Below are 15,526 nucleotides of genomic sequence, written 5' to 3' on the forward strand. Positions count from 1 at the left end.
CATGGTCACAGTTCTTCCTGTGGTACAAGGAACACTGCTTTTTTACATAGCGTGAAAGCAACCTGAAGCATCTGTTTTTAAATTCCTTTTCTCCCTTTTATGTTTATCTATCTCTTCCATAAGGTTCAGCACAACTTTTTGGCAGAGATCCTACAGTAAAGTCACATTATCTTCATGTATTTTAGCTTGTTTCTCCAGATATTCCAAGAAACTTCTAAAGGTCATCTGGACTTTTGGAATTGGCTCCCTCAGAAGGAAGATCATGCTCTTTAAGTTCTCTGAGCTGATACCTTCTGACAGTTAGTAGAGCAGGTTTCTGGTTTCAGGACCTAATGAAGCTCAGGTTCTCGATGTCTCATCACAGAAAGAATTCAGTGAGGGACAAAGTGATAGGTAAGAGTGGATTTATTCAGATTTAGAGAGAAGCACACTCCACAGAGTGCGGGCCATGGCAGAGGGTGAGCGCGGCCTAGGATCTTTGTGGAAAACAAAGTGTCAACACATTAAAAACACACACATGCGTCTCAGAGTTGGAGAGAAAAGGACAAACCCAAAGGGTCCAAAGACGGGCCTCGGGGATGCCACCCATGCTGCTTCCTGATGCGGTGAAGGTTATGGGGTGTTCAGTTTGTGAAATCCTGAGCTGTAATCTTAGGATAGATGTACTGTGTGTTTGTGTGTTGTGACCTCAATAAAAACAGAGAGGTATAAAATACATAAGTCATGTAATGAAACCACCTCACTGCTGGCTATCTATTTCACAGAAATAGATGCAACAGTAAGTAGGTTTAAGCCAAACATTTATGACAGTACTGCATTACGGCAAAGGACTGAAAACAAAGCAAATACCAGCCAAGAGGGCAGTGGAGGAAGAAATTATGTAGCAGCCACACCATGGAGCACAGAGCCACCGAACAGAATAAGCTGTGTTAGTTGACCTGAAGGTGCAGAGATCTGTGAAAGTGTAACCTCATTTTAAAAAAAATGACTTTAATGTACGTGTACCCATACACTGGCAGAGGTCTGGTCCCTGGGAGGCTGACCTTGAGATGAAGGCTTGCATTCAGAAAGGTTACTGGGGGGGCACTCTCAGGACCAATGTCTGTAGGGGAGTAAAGGACTAACGCAATTGCTAAGAAGGCCTGACATGTTCCCACAGAATTTTCCTCGGGAGGGTCAACCTCCGCACCCACCAGTCACTACCTGGTTGTTCCTGGGAAAGGGGTATGCCCTTGGGAAAAGCTCTTTGCAGCTGAGGCAACCATCAGGAGGGGCTGTGCTGCCACAGCTGGGATAAGCAGGGGGCTCCAGGTACCTAACCCTAACCCTCTACCATGTCCTGAGGACCCCTCACCCTGGCTGGGCACCTCTGCTGGTTTTGGTTGCTTGTCTGATCGTGACCTAAACCCTCATCCCTGAGAGGTGAAGTCCCTGGTTGTCATGCCCTTTTCAGGCACGGCCACTGCATTTACTGTCAAATGTGGACAGTGGACCAAGGGGTGTCCAATCACATCACCTGGGTCTCAAGCAGAGGCTTTCCTGTCCCCTTTACATGATGGCAGCCCTGTCACCCCTAGTAGGATGGAGAGTACATCTTTGGCCTGCCAGTCCCTTGGTATAAGAAACTTGAAATGACTGGGCAGCAACTATAGCTTGAAGAAAGCCATTTTTTCTGTGCCCTTGGCAGATTTACCTTGGGGAGTCAAGACTAAACCTGCAGAACCCAGAAACATAGGGAGAGAAAAACACATTTATGGAGGAGGTTCTGGGAGTGATGCTGGGCAGGGTTGCTCCCACTGCCACCGTCTGGGTCCCAGTGTCCTTAACTATGTCCAATGGGGACACTGCATCCTGCAATGGTCACTGATGTCCAGGGAATACTGCAGCCTGGAGGTCACCGGAGCTGACCTGCTACCCACCACTCCATCACTGCACCACCTGTGCGCCCATGACAGAGCCCATGGGTCCCAGGATCACATAACAGCTGCAGCTCCTGTGCTGTAGAGCGGGTCCTTATGTCCGGGGCAGTGCTATGCAGGACTGTAGGTCAGCGGATCAAATGCTCTGTGAGCCTTGGAGAACAGAGCTCACTGAGGCCCTGTGTGTGGGAAAGGCAAACCCATGCCCAGAACATGTGTGGATTCTAGTCAAAACAAAGCTCAGCACCTTTGAGGGCACAAGGGGATCAGTGTTGCAAGCGAGCCCCCAAGTGACTGTGCTCAAAGTTTGGTGCTACTGGGGACCCAGTGTTCGCTCTGAAATTGGAAAGCTGGACAACAGAGGCGACAGCAAGGCAGGCCCTGGGGCGTGCGAGCGCTATGCCATGTGCAGCCTCCACCCCAGCCCCATGGTTGCTCCATTAGAAGCCCAAGTGGCCTGTTCCAGGACAGCAGACGGCCAGATGGTGGACATCACTTGGCCAAGCCATTCCAGGTACGTTCCTTCCTTCGACACTCTCTCGGGTGGCTGCTTCCGAGTCTGCTGTTACTGTAATCTTCAGAGTTCCTTACTTCTCAGCAGTGAATCCCATTACTAGTCAGTAATGCTTTAAACTTCCTCTGTTCCAATGCCTACACGGTTTCTGTGCCCTGGCCAGCCCAAGTCTCATCCACTTCCCTGACAGGCCCTGCCAAAAGACAGGGAGGTGGCAGTTCCTGAGGGGGAACGTGTGACTTCTAAAGACAGAGCCCTCTTGCATCTTGCAGTGGGGATAGGGAGGAGGGGGCTGGCCTTTGACAGAGGAGTAGCTACTTCAGCAGGTCCCAGAAGCACCTGGGACTCAAGATTTGAAGGCACCAATCCAGACGTCCCCACCCTGCCTCTCAAGGTCAGGTCCCTCTTCCTGATCAAGGCCCTGACCTTAAGGCAGAACACCTGCTTGGGGTGAGAGTCCAGCCTGCTCTGGAGCTCTACCAGCCTGACTAGGAATGGGCCTGGGACCGCAGGGAGCCTCTTTACAGGCCAGCAGGTGAGCTGTCTGTCACATTTAACCTTTAGTTGCTGGTGAATCACCCTCAGCCTCTGTCTTTTCCCAGGGCACACAGCCACAGCCATTAGGCCATTCTCTTCCACTTCTCAAATACACAGACTGCCCAGCAGCCTGGACAGCTGCTTCCACAGATCAACCCAACCAGTCACCTGAGGAAAAGCTTCACCGCACTGCTGCCATCCGTATCTCACCTACAGCTTGTTCTGTGTGTGTGTGTGTGTGTGTATCACTTATTTCGCTGCGTCGGGCCTTGGTTGCAGCACTCAGAGTCTCTGATTTTCACTGCAGCCTGCAGAATCTTTAGCTGTGGCAAGTGAACTCTTGGTTGCGGCATGTGAGATGCAGTTCTCTGACCAGGGCTCGAACCCAGGCCCCTGCATTGGGAGTTTAGAGTCATAGAAACAGGTGAACAAAAACATAAAAGGCATAAGCTAAGTTATTAACACGAGGTGGCAATAAGGGGAGATTGGTTTATCAAACAAAGAAAAAGCCTAAATTAAGAAAACAATGTACATATAAATCCTTTCACTCTGAATGTGTGTAAATATGTAAAAAAAAATTTTTCATGTGGGATTAAGGACTTTGTTTTCAGTTTTTCTGTTTAAAAAAAACAAACATTTCTAAACTATTACAAACAACAACAAAAAAGACCCCCGAAACACTGAGAATACAACGTAAACAGAAATAGTTAAGTCTTTCATACGTGTATCATGTCTGTAGAAAGCTCTTACAAATCAGTAAGAGTTGAAATTTACAGATCAGACCACTGTCATAGCCTCAAAAATGAGACTACATTTGCCTGCCTCCAAGAGAGCAGTTTTCCAGTGGTCATGTATGGATGTGAGAGTTGGACTATAAAGAAAGCTGAAGAATTGGTGCTTTTGAACTGTGGTGTTGGAGAAGACTCTTGAGAGTCCCTTGGACTGCAAGGAGACCCAACCAATCCATTCTGAAGGAGATCAGTCCTGGGCGTTCATTGGAAGGACTGATGTTGAAGCTGAAGCTCCAGTACTTTGGCCACTTGATGTGAAGAGCTGAGTCATTTGAAAAGACCCTGGTGCTGGGGAAGACTGAGGGCAGGAAGAGAAGGGGACGACAGAGGATGAGATGGTTGGAGGGCATCACCGACCAATGGACATGAGTTTGGGTAAACTCCAGGAGTTGGTGATGAACAGGGAGGCCTGGTGTGCTGTGGTTCATGGGGTCGCAAAGAGTCAGACACGACTGAGAGACGAACTGAACTGAAAGAGCACAAAATATATCAAGAGTTAAAGCATTATGCAAATAAACAAAAACTACGGCACAGAAAATTCTCTGAGTTGCAGATGAATCAATGCAGTTTACTTCTAATAAGGTATTCTGGTAATGAAGTATCATTTGAGCAGAACCTTGTAAATGCAATCATCGCACTACTAAAGAGATGTATACGAAGGAGTGAAAGAAAAGGTTAAGTAGAGGATGAAGCTGGGAAACACTGTTTTTGGAAACTGGAGTTAAACCTGAATGCAGACTAATCCCTTGTCAGTCGCATCACCTGCGAATTATTTTCTCCCATTTTGTGGGCTGTCTTTTTACGTGTGTCTTCTCTTTTGGCAATCACGGACTGTGGCCCGCCAGGCTCCTTTGTCCATGCCTTACAACATGTGGGACCCTGGTTCCCCAACCCACCCAGGGACGGAGCCTGCACCCCTGTACTGGCAGTGCAGTGTCTTAACCACGACCCACGGGGAAGCCCCAGCTGTTTTTGTTTATGGTTCTTTCGCTGTGCAAAAGCTTTTGCATTTAATTAGGTCACATTTGTTTATTCTTGTTTTTATTTCTGTAACTTTAGCAGATGGATTCATAAAGATATTGCTGCAATTTATGTCAGTGTTCTGCCTGTTTTCCTCTAAGTTTTATAGGATCCAGGCTTACATTTAGGTCTTTACTCCCATTTGAATTTATTTTTGTGTATGGTGTTAAAGAATGTTCTAGTTTCTTTTTTTTTTAACTTGTAGCCATCCAGTTCTCCCATTTGTTGAAGACACTGTCCTTCTATTGCATGGCATTGTCTTCTTTATCACAGATTAATTGACCACAGGTGTGTGGGTTTGTTTCTTAGCTTTCTATCATGTTCCTTTGATTTGTATTTCTGTTCTTGAGCCCACACCATACTGTTTTGATTACTGTAGCTTTGTAGTAGAGTCTGAAGTCAGGGAGCCTGATTCCTCCAGCTATTTTTCTTTGCTTTGGCAAGAAAGATTGCTTTGGCTATTCAGGGTCTTTTGTGTCTCCATATAAAGATTTTTTTCATCTAGTTCTGTGAAAAAGGGTAATTGATAGGGATTGCACTGAGTCTGTAGACTGCCTTGGGTACAGGGGTGGGGGATGGTGGAGGGATAGACTGGGCATTTGGGGACAACATGTACACACTGCTATATTGAAAACAGACAGTCAACAAGGACCTACTATAAAATAAATCAATTTAAAAATCTGAATAGGGCATAAAGAGAGGGGAAGTGATGAGACTTAAGACTTAAAGGGCTGGCAAGGGCCAGGCTGCCCTGCAGGGGTATTTTTCTACAGACAAATTCTGCAGAAAACAAACACAAGATCTGAGCTAATTCCAGCAACAGCACAAAGGCAGGTCAAAAGTGGCAATAAATTGACACCTAACATCAACTAAGGAAGTACCACAAATTTTCAAATAAGAAGGAGTGAAGGCTTGAATTAGGGCAGTGGAAACTTGAACCCAACACCTGGCAGGTATACTAAGTGACTGGACATAAGGATTTTATATTTACTTGATAGAAATAAAAAAAATGTTTATCCATATAATCTTGACCAGAGTAAAATAATAATAAAATATCTATTTTGTCATTTAGCTTTATGTTCTCTGTGCTTGAAATTGCAAAGATTTCCACTAGTTGGTAGAAATAAAGACACACTTCACATTAATGAATTGGATTTTGACAAATAATTGCCTTGAGGAGTTTTAAACTTGTATTAATTTGTTCAGTTCAGTTCAGTTGCTTGGTCATGTCTGACTCTGTGACTCCATGGACTGCAGCATGCCAGGCCTCCCTGTCCATCACCAACTCGCGGAGTTTACTCAAACTCATGTCCATCGAGTTGGTGATGCCATCCAACCATCTCATCCTCTGTTGACCCCTTCTCCTCCTGCCTTCCTTCAATCTTTCCCACCATCAGGGTCTTACCAATGAGTCAGTTCTTTGTATCAGGTGGCCAAACTATTGGAGCTTCAGCATCAGTCCTTCCAACGAATATTTCGGACTGATTTCCTTTAGGATTGACTGGCTGGATCTCCTTGCAGTCCAAGGGACTCGCAAGAGTCTTCTCCAACACCACAATTCAAAAACAGCAATTCTTCGGTGCTCAGCTTTCTTTATGGGCCAACTCTCACATCCATACATGACTACTGGGAAACCATAGCTTTGACTAGACGGACCTTTGTCAGCAAAGTAATGTCTCTGCTTTTTAATACGTTGTCTAGGTTGCTCATAGCTTTTCTTCCAAGGAGCAAGAGTCTTTTAATTTCATGGCTGCAGTCACCATATGCAGTGATTTGGGAGCCCAAGAAAATAAAGTGTGTCATTGTTTCCATTGTTTCCCCATCTATTTGCCATGAAGTGATGGGACTAGATGTCATGATCTTCGTTTTCTGAATATTGAGCTTTAAGCCAACTTTTTCACTCTCCACTTTCACTTTCATCAAGAGGCTCTTTAGTTCTTCTTTGCTTTCTGCCATAAGGGTGGTGTTATCTGCATATCTGAGGTTATTGATATTTCTTCCAGCAATCTTGATTCCAGCTTGTGCTTCATCCAGACTGGCATTTTGCATGATGTACTGTGTATATAAAGTTAAATAAGCAGGGTGACAATATACAGCCTTTCCCAATTTGGAACCAGTCCGTTGTTTCATGTCCGGTTCTAACGGTTACTTCTTGACCTGCATGCAGATTTCTCAGGAGGCAGGTAAGGTGGTCTGGTATTCCCATCTCTTTAAGAGTTTTCCACAGTTTGTTGTGATCCACATAGTCAAAGCCTTTGGCATAATCAGTTTTGATTTGTAATGTCTATGAAACTATTCTTATTTTACCAGAAAAAAAAACATATTCACCTCTAAGCTCTATTAAGTTAAAAAAGATTTTGGATAAGTATGTATTAGAAAACATTATTTGATTTCTATAGATATTTAGACAAAATAGAGATGTACTCTAATAAATACGTTTAATCAAATGCATCAGTTCAGTTCAGTTCAGTCACTCAGTTGTGTCCGACTACTATCCATAGCACCAGGCCAGCTGACAACCTTGAAATTACCGTGAAAAATTATTCTCCTCCAGTGTTCCTCAAATCCTTTCAGTGGCATTACTGAACACTGAAGTGACGATGTAAATTTAAGTCTTGCTCAGTCGTGTCTGATTCTTTGTGATCTGTAGCCCACCAGGCTCCTCTCTGTCCATGGAATTCTCCAGACAAGGATACTGGAATGGGTTACTATTTCCTTCCCTAGGGGATTCTTCCCAACCCAGGGATTGAACCAAGGACTCCCCAGGCCGGTTCTTTACTGTCTGAGCCACCAGGGAAGCCAAATTTAACTCAGGTGATCTCAGTTTGCATCTAGTTTAAAGGTAAAGGAGTCGCAGTAAGAAGCCAAGCCGCAGTCACAAAAGACCCACCAACACAGTGGCCTAACAACAAGTTCATTTCTCTCTGGTGCTCTGAGGCGAGCGGTCTCGGTTGGTGGAGCAGTTGTCTCATGAAGACACTCTGGACTTGGGGTCCCTCCAGCACGCTGGTCCACAGTCCTCTAGGACGCTTGTCGTTTGCAGGATAGAATGGAGTCGTTTGAGGTTCCAACTGGAGGAAAGGGAAGAGACCAGCTAGGAAGCAAGTCAGATGTCTTCAGGCCTACCCTGGCAGTGGCGCGCCCGACAGATAGGAAGCTGCTACTTGGCCACACCTGACTGCAAGGACACTGAGCCATGTGCGTCAGCTGATGGTGTGCTTCTGAGGAGAAGGACGGACTCTGGTGTGGTGGATGATGAGTAATGATTACCACGAGAATGGTTACCTTTGAGCAGGAAGAGAATTTTAATTCAGAAGGAAATTTTGAGATGTTGGCAAAGTAAGTAGTAGTTATATGATTTTCTCTTTATATTAATTCATTAACCTGTATTTTAAGTCTTTGCATCTTTTTTTTTTTAAAACCACAAAAGGTTTTAAAATAAAGACTAACTTTGCTGCAAGAGGATACACACAGTCCAATCTTTACTGGACGTGTATACCTCAGTTGGTCTAGCAGATCAGAAAATTAGATCCCAAAGTGACATAGAACACTGTTTGGTTTTACTTAATATAATTTTATAAAAGCAAATATTAATAGTTTATCCCCATTGATTTCTGAGTTCAATTTTGATATTTATTTGGTATGAGATGGGCATTCAGAAATGAAATGCTGATTTACAATATTTTACTTATAAAGGAGGATTTGACATAACAGCTTAGCATGTGGCAAGAGTTCAGGAATCAACTCAGGTTCAGCATCAATCATCAATAACCCATTAGCAATCCAACTTTCAGATTTATATGAAATAAGAGTAAAACCGGTGGGACCCTGTGGCAGACAGACTCCAAGGTGGTCCCACGACCCCCCTTGTCCAGTACTCACGCCCTTGTGGAACCTCTTGAGGGTGGGTGGATTACTTCTCACCAAAAGAATACAGCAGCAGTGACAGAATGTTTGTGATTACCTTACATAAGACTGTAATGTCACTCTCTTGCACTCTGAAAAAGTAAGCTGCCATAATGTAAAGCTGCCTGAGGAGAGAACCATGTGGAAATGAACCGAGGGTGGCTTCTAGCCAACAGTCCCCAAGAAACTGAGACCCTCATCTAAGAGTCCACAACCGTGTGAACTTACAAGCAAATGCTTCCCCATTTCAGGCCTCAGAGGAGCCTCCAGCCCTGACTGATACCTGCACAGCAGCCCTGCAGAGGACCCAGCTAAGCTGTGCTGAGGCTCCTGACCACAGAAACTGAGAGATAACACGTGTGTGTTCAGTCACATGTGTGTGTTCAGTCACTGAGTTCACAGGAAGTGCTACAGAGCAACAGACACAAACTCTTTGTAAAAATTCTACTCTTTTTCCAAATCCAAGAACACTTGACAGAAAAGTAACGCCTTATCATCTCAATAAGTTATGAAAACTAGGATTTAGCAAGGTATTTTAAGAGCATGGCAAGGCAGTTCATGAGATGGGCTGACCGATAAATTTTTCCCAACAGAGACTCACATCGCAGCTTCCAGGGGTGTTTTATTATTCTCACCAGGTTTTGAAGGAAGGGGTATTCCAAGCTCTGTCGAGTGCACACTGCTTTTTCACTTTGGAAAGCAAGTATCCGAGTAAAGGAGAACGCTGTCTCTCTGACATGTGATGTTAACCTTATCTACTTCCCAAGCACCAACATTCCCCCTAAAACACTATCAGTGGCTAGGTACGTAGTCCACACCCCCAGATTCTTACCAGTTCATTAGTGACTTCTGTAAGAGGGGCAACAGGCTATCAACAGGTGGAAATGTTAAGAGTATCTTAATATAATCAACAAACTACATTTATAACAGCTTTTGCACTGTTTGTCAATTTTTCTCAATTATTTCATCTCCATGAAATTAATTATATCTCACTCACTTATTATCTACGCCGTAGAAGAAAAAAAAACAAATTACTGGCCCATATTTACAATTTTAAATAAAAACTGCTTTATTACAAACCCTGGTGTTTAACCCACTTCAGTCACACTTGTGAGGCTATGCCACCGCCTTCACTCCTGTGTCACGTCAGGAACACACATACACAGACCCGCTGATCTTTGCCATGTTAAGAGTGTACATACACATACCCAGTGGTATAATATACATACTGTCAAGAACACTTCTCTTCTCCACCACAAACTACAAGCAAATACAGGTTCAGTGACCCAAGAGCTAAAGGCAAAGCAACACTCGGATGGGCACTATGAAAGAGCCCCTCTCTTTTGAGGTTACTTGAACATCTGGTCCAGATTTTAAGGGAATGAAACAAGGAAGAGTGTGTTACATTTTAAAAGCAGTAAGGGCTAAGAAAATGTAAAATTCAGTGAGCAGAAGCTCAGCCATCACTGAATGAGAGTAGAGCAGGGGAGCTGGGCCCCCTCATTTGTAGCAGAAACTTCCCTATGCAACACGAAGTTCTAGAAAACACTCTGCTACATTTCATTTTCTGAAAATTAATAAGAAACCTCACTAAAATGGGAGCTTCCCTCATAGCTGAGTTGATAAAGAATCCACCTGCAATGCAGGAGACCCCGTTTCGATTCCTGGGTCGGGAAGACCCTCTGGAGAAGGGATAGGCTACCCACTCCAGTATTCTTGGGCTTCCCTTGTGGCTCAGCTGGTAAAGAATCCGCCTGCAACGCGGGAGACCTGGGTTCGATCCCTGGGTTGGGAAGGTCCCCTAAAGAAAGGAAAGGCTACCCACTCCAGTATTCTGGCCTGGAGAATCCCATGGACTGTATAGTTTCATTGGGTCGCAGTCCCACACAACTGAGCGACTTTCACTTTCACTAAAATGGAGTTGGAAGCCAGAAGGGGGAGCTCTGGCGCAGTACCACTAAAAATCAGTCACAGGAACAATCAATCACAGGTCCCCACAGGAAAACATGTGCCCAGCATCTCCTACAAGCAGTCACCACCCCAGCAACTCAGATAGAAACCACCCCCACTCTGAACTCTCACTTTTCTCCAGTGGACTTTGGTCCAGAACAACCCCTCCCAACATCCACTTTTTTCTCTATAAAATGACGTGCTTCTCCTTTGTTAGACCCGCCTCTGGCCTTTGTATTGCATCTTTGTCCAAAACTGCTATTCTCGAGCAAACTCATTTTTGCTAGTAAGATAACTTTTATTTTTAAGGTCAATGATTTTCAAAACTTAGTCTTAAGAATAATTCAAGGTAACAAAAAACATGAAGGTTCGTAAAAATTACTCACTGTTTTCACTCTCTCTCCAGGTCTCAGATTCCACTAAATCACCTGAATGCATAGCAGACATAATCTTCTGTGCAACACTGGAGAGTGGTATCTTACAGAGGTCAGAGCCTACAAATGCCTCATAATTTTCCATTTTCATAAAATCCTAAACGTAAGATAAATATAATACCCATATATTAATTTTGAGACTTCAAAATAAGTCATGTAAAAACTTTTATGTACAGACATTCATAAAAATTACTATATTCACCACTATAACAAATAGGTATCACCTGTCCTCATAATACAGATAGGGTAGTGAAGATGGGAACAAGACATTCACAGGCTCCTAACAAACAGGTGTCACCTGTCCTCATAACACAGATGGGGTAGTGAAGACGCGGACAGGACATTCACAGGCTCCACTGGGTGTTATGCTAATACCATATGGGAGGAATGTATCAGGATTTCCTAGTTAACCAATTTTGAAGCAAGCAGTCTACTCAAACCTTTCCTACTTCCTGAGGTTTGAAACAAATCGCTGTTACAGTCTTCAAACATACAAATCTAGTAACATAAAAATTACTTTTAATTGACTTGAGCTATTATGACAGACACATAACCTGACATCCTTCCACTCGCCCTGCTCAATTATACTGGCCCCTGGGCTCAGCAGGTGAAGGTCCAGCAGGGGCAGTCCCATTCATCAAGTAGCTGTTCACACATCTAATGTATCTGGCACTAATCTAAACAGAATTTGCTGTTCCATGAATCGAAAAGCAGGTGACGTTTTTCTGCATTACTGAAGAGAAAAATTTCAAGTAAATTCTTGATTCCAAGGTAGGGCAGAGGGGGAAAAAAAGGAACAAAAAAAGGTCACTTGTGAGGAGTGAATAGCAAAGTCTTAGATGAAATTTATTGCTACAGATTTTTCAAGCACATTCAGTTCAGTTCAGTCGCTCAGTCGTGTCCGACTCTTTGCGACCCCATGAATCGCAGCACACCAGGCCTCCCTGTCCAACTCCCGGAGTTCACTCAGACTCACGTCCATCGAATCAGTGATGCCATCCAGCCATCTCATCCTCTGTCGTCCCCTTCTCCTCCTGCCCCCAATCCCTCCCAGCATCAGAGTCTTTTCCAATGAGTCAACTCTTCACATGAGGTGGCCAAAGTACTGGAGTTTCAGCTTTAGTATCATTCCTTCCAAAGAAATCCCAGGGCTGATCTCCTTCAGAATGGACTGGTTGGATCTCCTTGCAGTCCAAGGGACTCTCAAGAGTCTTCTCCAACACCACAATTCAAAAGCATCAATTCTTCGGTGCTCAGCTTTCTTCACAGTCCAACTCTCACATCCATACACGACCACTGGGAAAACCATAGCCTTGACTAGATGGACCTTTGTCAGCAAACTAATGTTTCTGCTTTTTAATATGCTGTCTAAAGTTAAAGCTAAAATCATGGTGCCCACTGGCGTGCACCTCACATGAGGTGGAATCGCCAGGTGCTGGGTGGGTGGTGCTGGTGGGCGGACGTTTCCGGGGTGGTAGCAGCAGGACCAGAGCCTGAAGAGGTTTGTGGGGAGCCGCCCACTCACCTCAGGGGGACCAGTGGACACACTGGGAGCCGCACAGTCTCCCAGCTTTAGAACCTTCCAGACGGCCCCGGGCCATGCGCTGCCTCACGGCCCAGGACGCCCCAGGACCCCTTCCCATCCCACCTGCCTCAGCCCGCCCCCCGACACACACCCCCGTCTCAGTCGAAGGCCACACGTGTCTCACTGTCCAGGCCTGACCAGGCTAAACGCGGGGCCTCCCCTCCCAACGCTGGCAGCCATGTGTCCGCCTCTCCGGTTCCAGCACCTGCCTGCCCACCCACAGTGGGCACTGACCTCTGTCCACACGCAGCCTGCCCACAGCCTTGGGGGCCTCCTCACAGCCCCGCCCACACAGCACAGGGCAGCAAGAGGGGTCTTCCCAGGGACCTGACGGCTGAGCCTGCCGCCTCGCCACCCACCCCGCCCTGGCCGCGTGCCCTGCCCTGTGCCCCTGCCCACCCCGCGTGCACCCGTAATCCCTCTGCCTCTGATGCTGGCCCACTGTCTCACGCCGTCCTCACCAGGCCTGCGTCTCACCCCCTCCTAGGAGGCCGGGGCGGCTGTCAGGACTCAGTGTGGTCCCGCTGGCCCGTTCGTGTGCCTGGGGCTGGGATCCCTGGGTCCTCTGAGCAGGGAGGGCCCGAGCCAGGCTGGCGGCACCTGCCCGCACGTGTAGGACCAGGCCCTGGGCCCTCTGCCCTGCTGACAGCTGTCTCGCCTTGGACCTTTCTCCCCCTGTGCTGTGTTCTCCGGGCCCCCTCGGCCAGTAGGACGAGAAGGAAGGCCACGCCACCCTCGAGGAACTGCATTCTGGGGGGCCCTGTGTCTGGCTCCATTCGACACCCCATGATCATAGGAGAGATGAGCCCGGGGCCGTTGGCCGTCTGAGAGGTTGCTGGCTTCTGCCCAGGGTCCCCCCTCAGCGCCCACACCCCACACTCGCTATGTCCACTGCGGGCCAGCTGCTGCCTCCACCGTGCAGCCCCGCGAGTCCAACAGCCTCCGCCCCCCGGGGACCCCGCATCAGCGCTGGATGCTCTGTGCGGAGGGGAGGGTGGCCTCTGAGACGTCGCGAATTGTACCGGCCCGTTAGGGAGGAATAAACCGGGTCCCCAGCTGCGGGCAGGCTCCCGCGGGCTCCCCGTGGCCTCTGAGATGTCGCGGATTGTACCGGCCCATTAGGGAGGGGTGAACTGGGTCCCCAGCTGCGGCAGGTCCTGGAGTCTGATGCGTTGGGTCCAGGTGGCTCAGCTCCGGGGCCCCGCCCTTGGGCCCACAGGTAGAGCTGGTAGGTTCCTGGCTGTTCCGAGCACATCCAGAGCAGACCCTCGTTCCTGGTCCTGGGCTGTGGCCCCCCACCCCCAGCCAGGCACGTCTTACTGGTGGGCGGGTGCTGACAGAACGCGGGTTCAGCCAGCGGTGGGGTGGGTGGGGCCGTGCAGGTGCGCAAGTAGGGGCTTTGCGTGGGGCGCAACGCGAGCAGACCCCGCGGGTGGGGAGGTCTGTGCGCCAGGCTCTTAGGAGACCCTGGCAGCTACCTGCTCACATGGGTTTCACCTGGGGCAGCCCCGCTGAGACATGCACACCCCGTCCCTGCAAGCATCCTGACCCCCCGTGTGGGGAGCGGGGCGGGGTGGGGGGTGGGGGTGATGCCCCAGCCACGCTCCGAGGGGCAGAGGCTGAGTTGTCAGGCCCCTCGCGGGGGGTCTGCACTGGCCAGGCCAGCCTCTTGGCCGAGCGTGCATAAAACCTGTGCCCGGCCTTGACGCCCCTCCCAGTGCGGGGCCGGGGGAGGCCACCCCCAAGGTCCGCGGTGCGCAGGACAGAGGCCTCGGGCTGCAGCCGCTCCCGACCCTTCCGGGGGAGCAGCCCGCACGGTGACGGTGAGGGGTGACCACGTGTGCCCCTCCCGGTGTGAAAGGGTGCCGTGCTCACTGCTGTGTGTTCACCACCTGGGGACCGGTGTGCACTGCCCCGCGGCGGCTCCTCTTCGGGGAGTGGGTCATGCATGGCGGCATGGCTCCCCTCCCCATCGGTGGTTCTGGGGGTCTCGGGTCCTCCCAGTGCCCTTGTTTTCCATCTGTTGTGGCGTCCAGTGCCCAGGGAGAGGGCAGCCCCCTTCCCACCTCCCTGTGTCAGTCAGGCGAGCCCCGTCCCCTCTGTCGACCCGGCAGGTGTCCTTGGCGGGTCTGCTGGGTCGCCGTCACCCTCGGGTGACGGCAGGTGCTCACGCGGGGACCCGGGTGGCCTCCCACCCAGACAGCCTATTGGGCCCACAGGGGCGCGGGCTGCTCGGGGCAGCGCCGGTCACCACGCTGCTCTCGCTGCAGGTCCTGAACGAGGCCGTGGGCGCGCTGATGTACCACACCATCACGCTGACCAGGGAGGATCTGGAGAAGTTCAAGGCTCTGCGGATAATCGTGCGCATCGGCAGCGGCTTCGACAACATTGACATCAAGTCGGCCGGGGACCTAGGTAGGCCGCTCGGGACCCTCCCCCGCAGCCCCGCCTGCTGTCCCGGGCATGGCCTCGCTGCTTTGGTCCCCCGCACGAAGGGGGCCTGGGGCCTGGGGCCTGGGGGCCGGCGTCCACACGGCTCTCGGCGTGTGGGCCCCACGCCAGCTCCCTGCCAGGTGCAGGCTGGCGGCACTGTCCCTCAGGAGGCCCGGGCCTCGGGCAGCGCACCCGCCCTCCTGCAGAACCCCCCGGGGACCCGGGCAGGGGGCCTCCGTCCAGGGTCAGCCAGCACGCCCGCGTCAGGGTTCTCACGCCCCTGTTCACGAGACGGGCCAGGAAAGGAAGTTTCTGTTGTGACCCCGGCCTCGGCCCCGCCCCCCGCGCCCGGTCGCCGCCCAGCCCGCGGCCCCTGACAGGCGCAGGCGCGCCGCGGCCGCAGACCCCACCTTGAGGGTCGGGTACTCCTGCACCTT

General features: G+C 49.3%; 1 protein-coding gene across 1 annotated transcript in view; it reads right to left on the reverse strand.

Moving 5' to 3' along the window:
- Positions 1 to 15,520, reverse strand: part of POLN (DNA polymerase nu) — a 151,217-nt gene extending 135,697 nt beyond the window's left edge. Inside the window, exon 1 of the mRNA XM_014478382.2 lies at positions 11,024 to 15,520. Coding sequence (XP_014333868.2) covers positions 11,024 to 11,162 — 139 coding nt within the window. The 5' untranslated portion in view covers positions 11,163 to 15,520. The remainder of the gene's footprint in view (positions 1 to 11,023) is intronic.
- Between the last annotated feature and the right edge of the window lie 6 nt (positions 15,521 to 15,526).

The sequence above is a fragment of the Bos mutus genome, chromosome 6, assembly GCF_027580195.1.
Source record: "Bos mutus isolate GX-2022 chromosome 6, NWIPB_WYAK_1.1, whole genome shotgun sequence".
NCBI lineage: Eukaryota > Metazoa > Chordata > Mammalia > Artiodactyla > Bovidae > Bos > Bos mutus.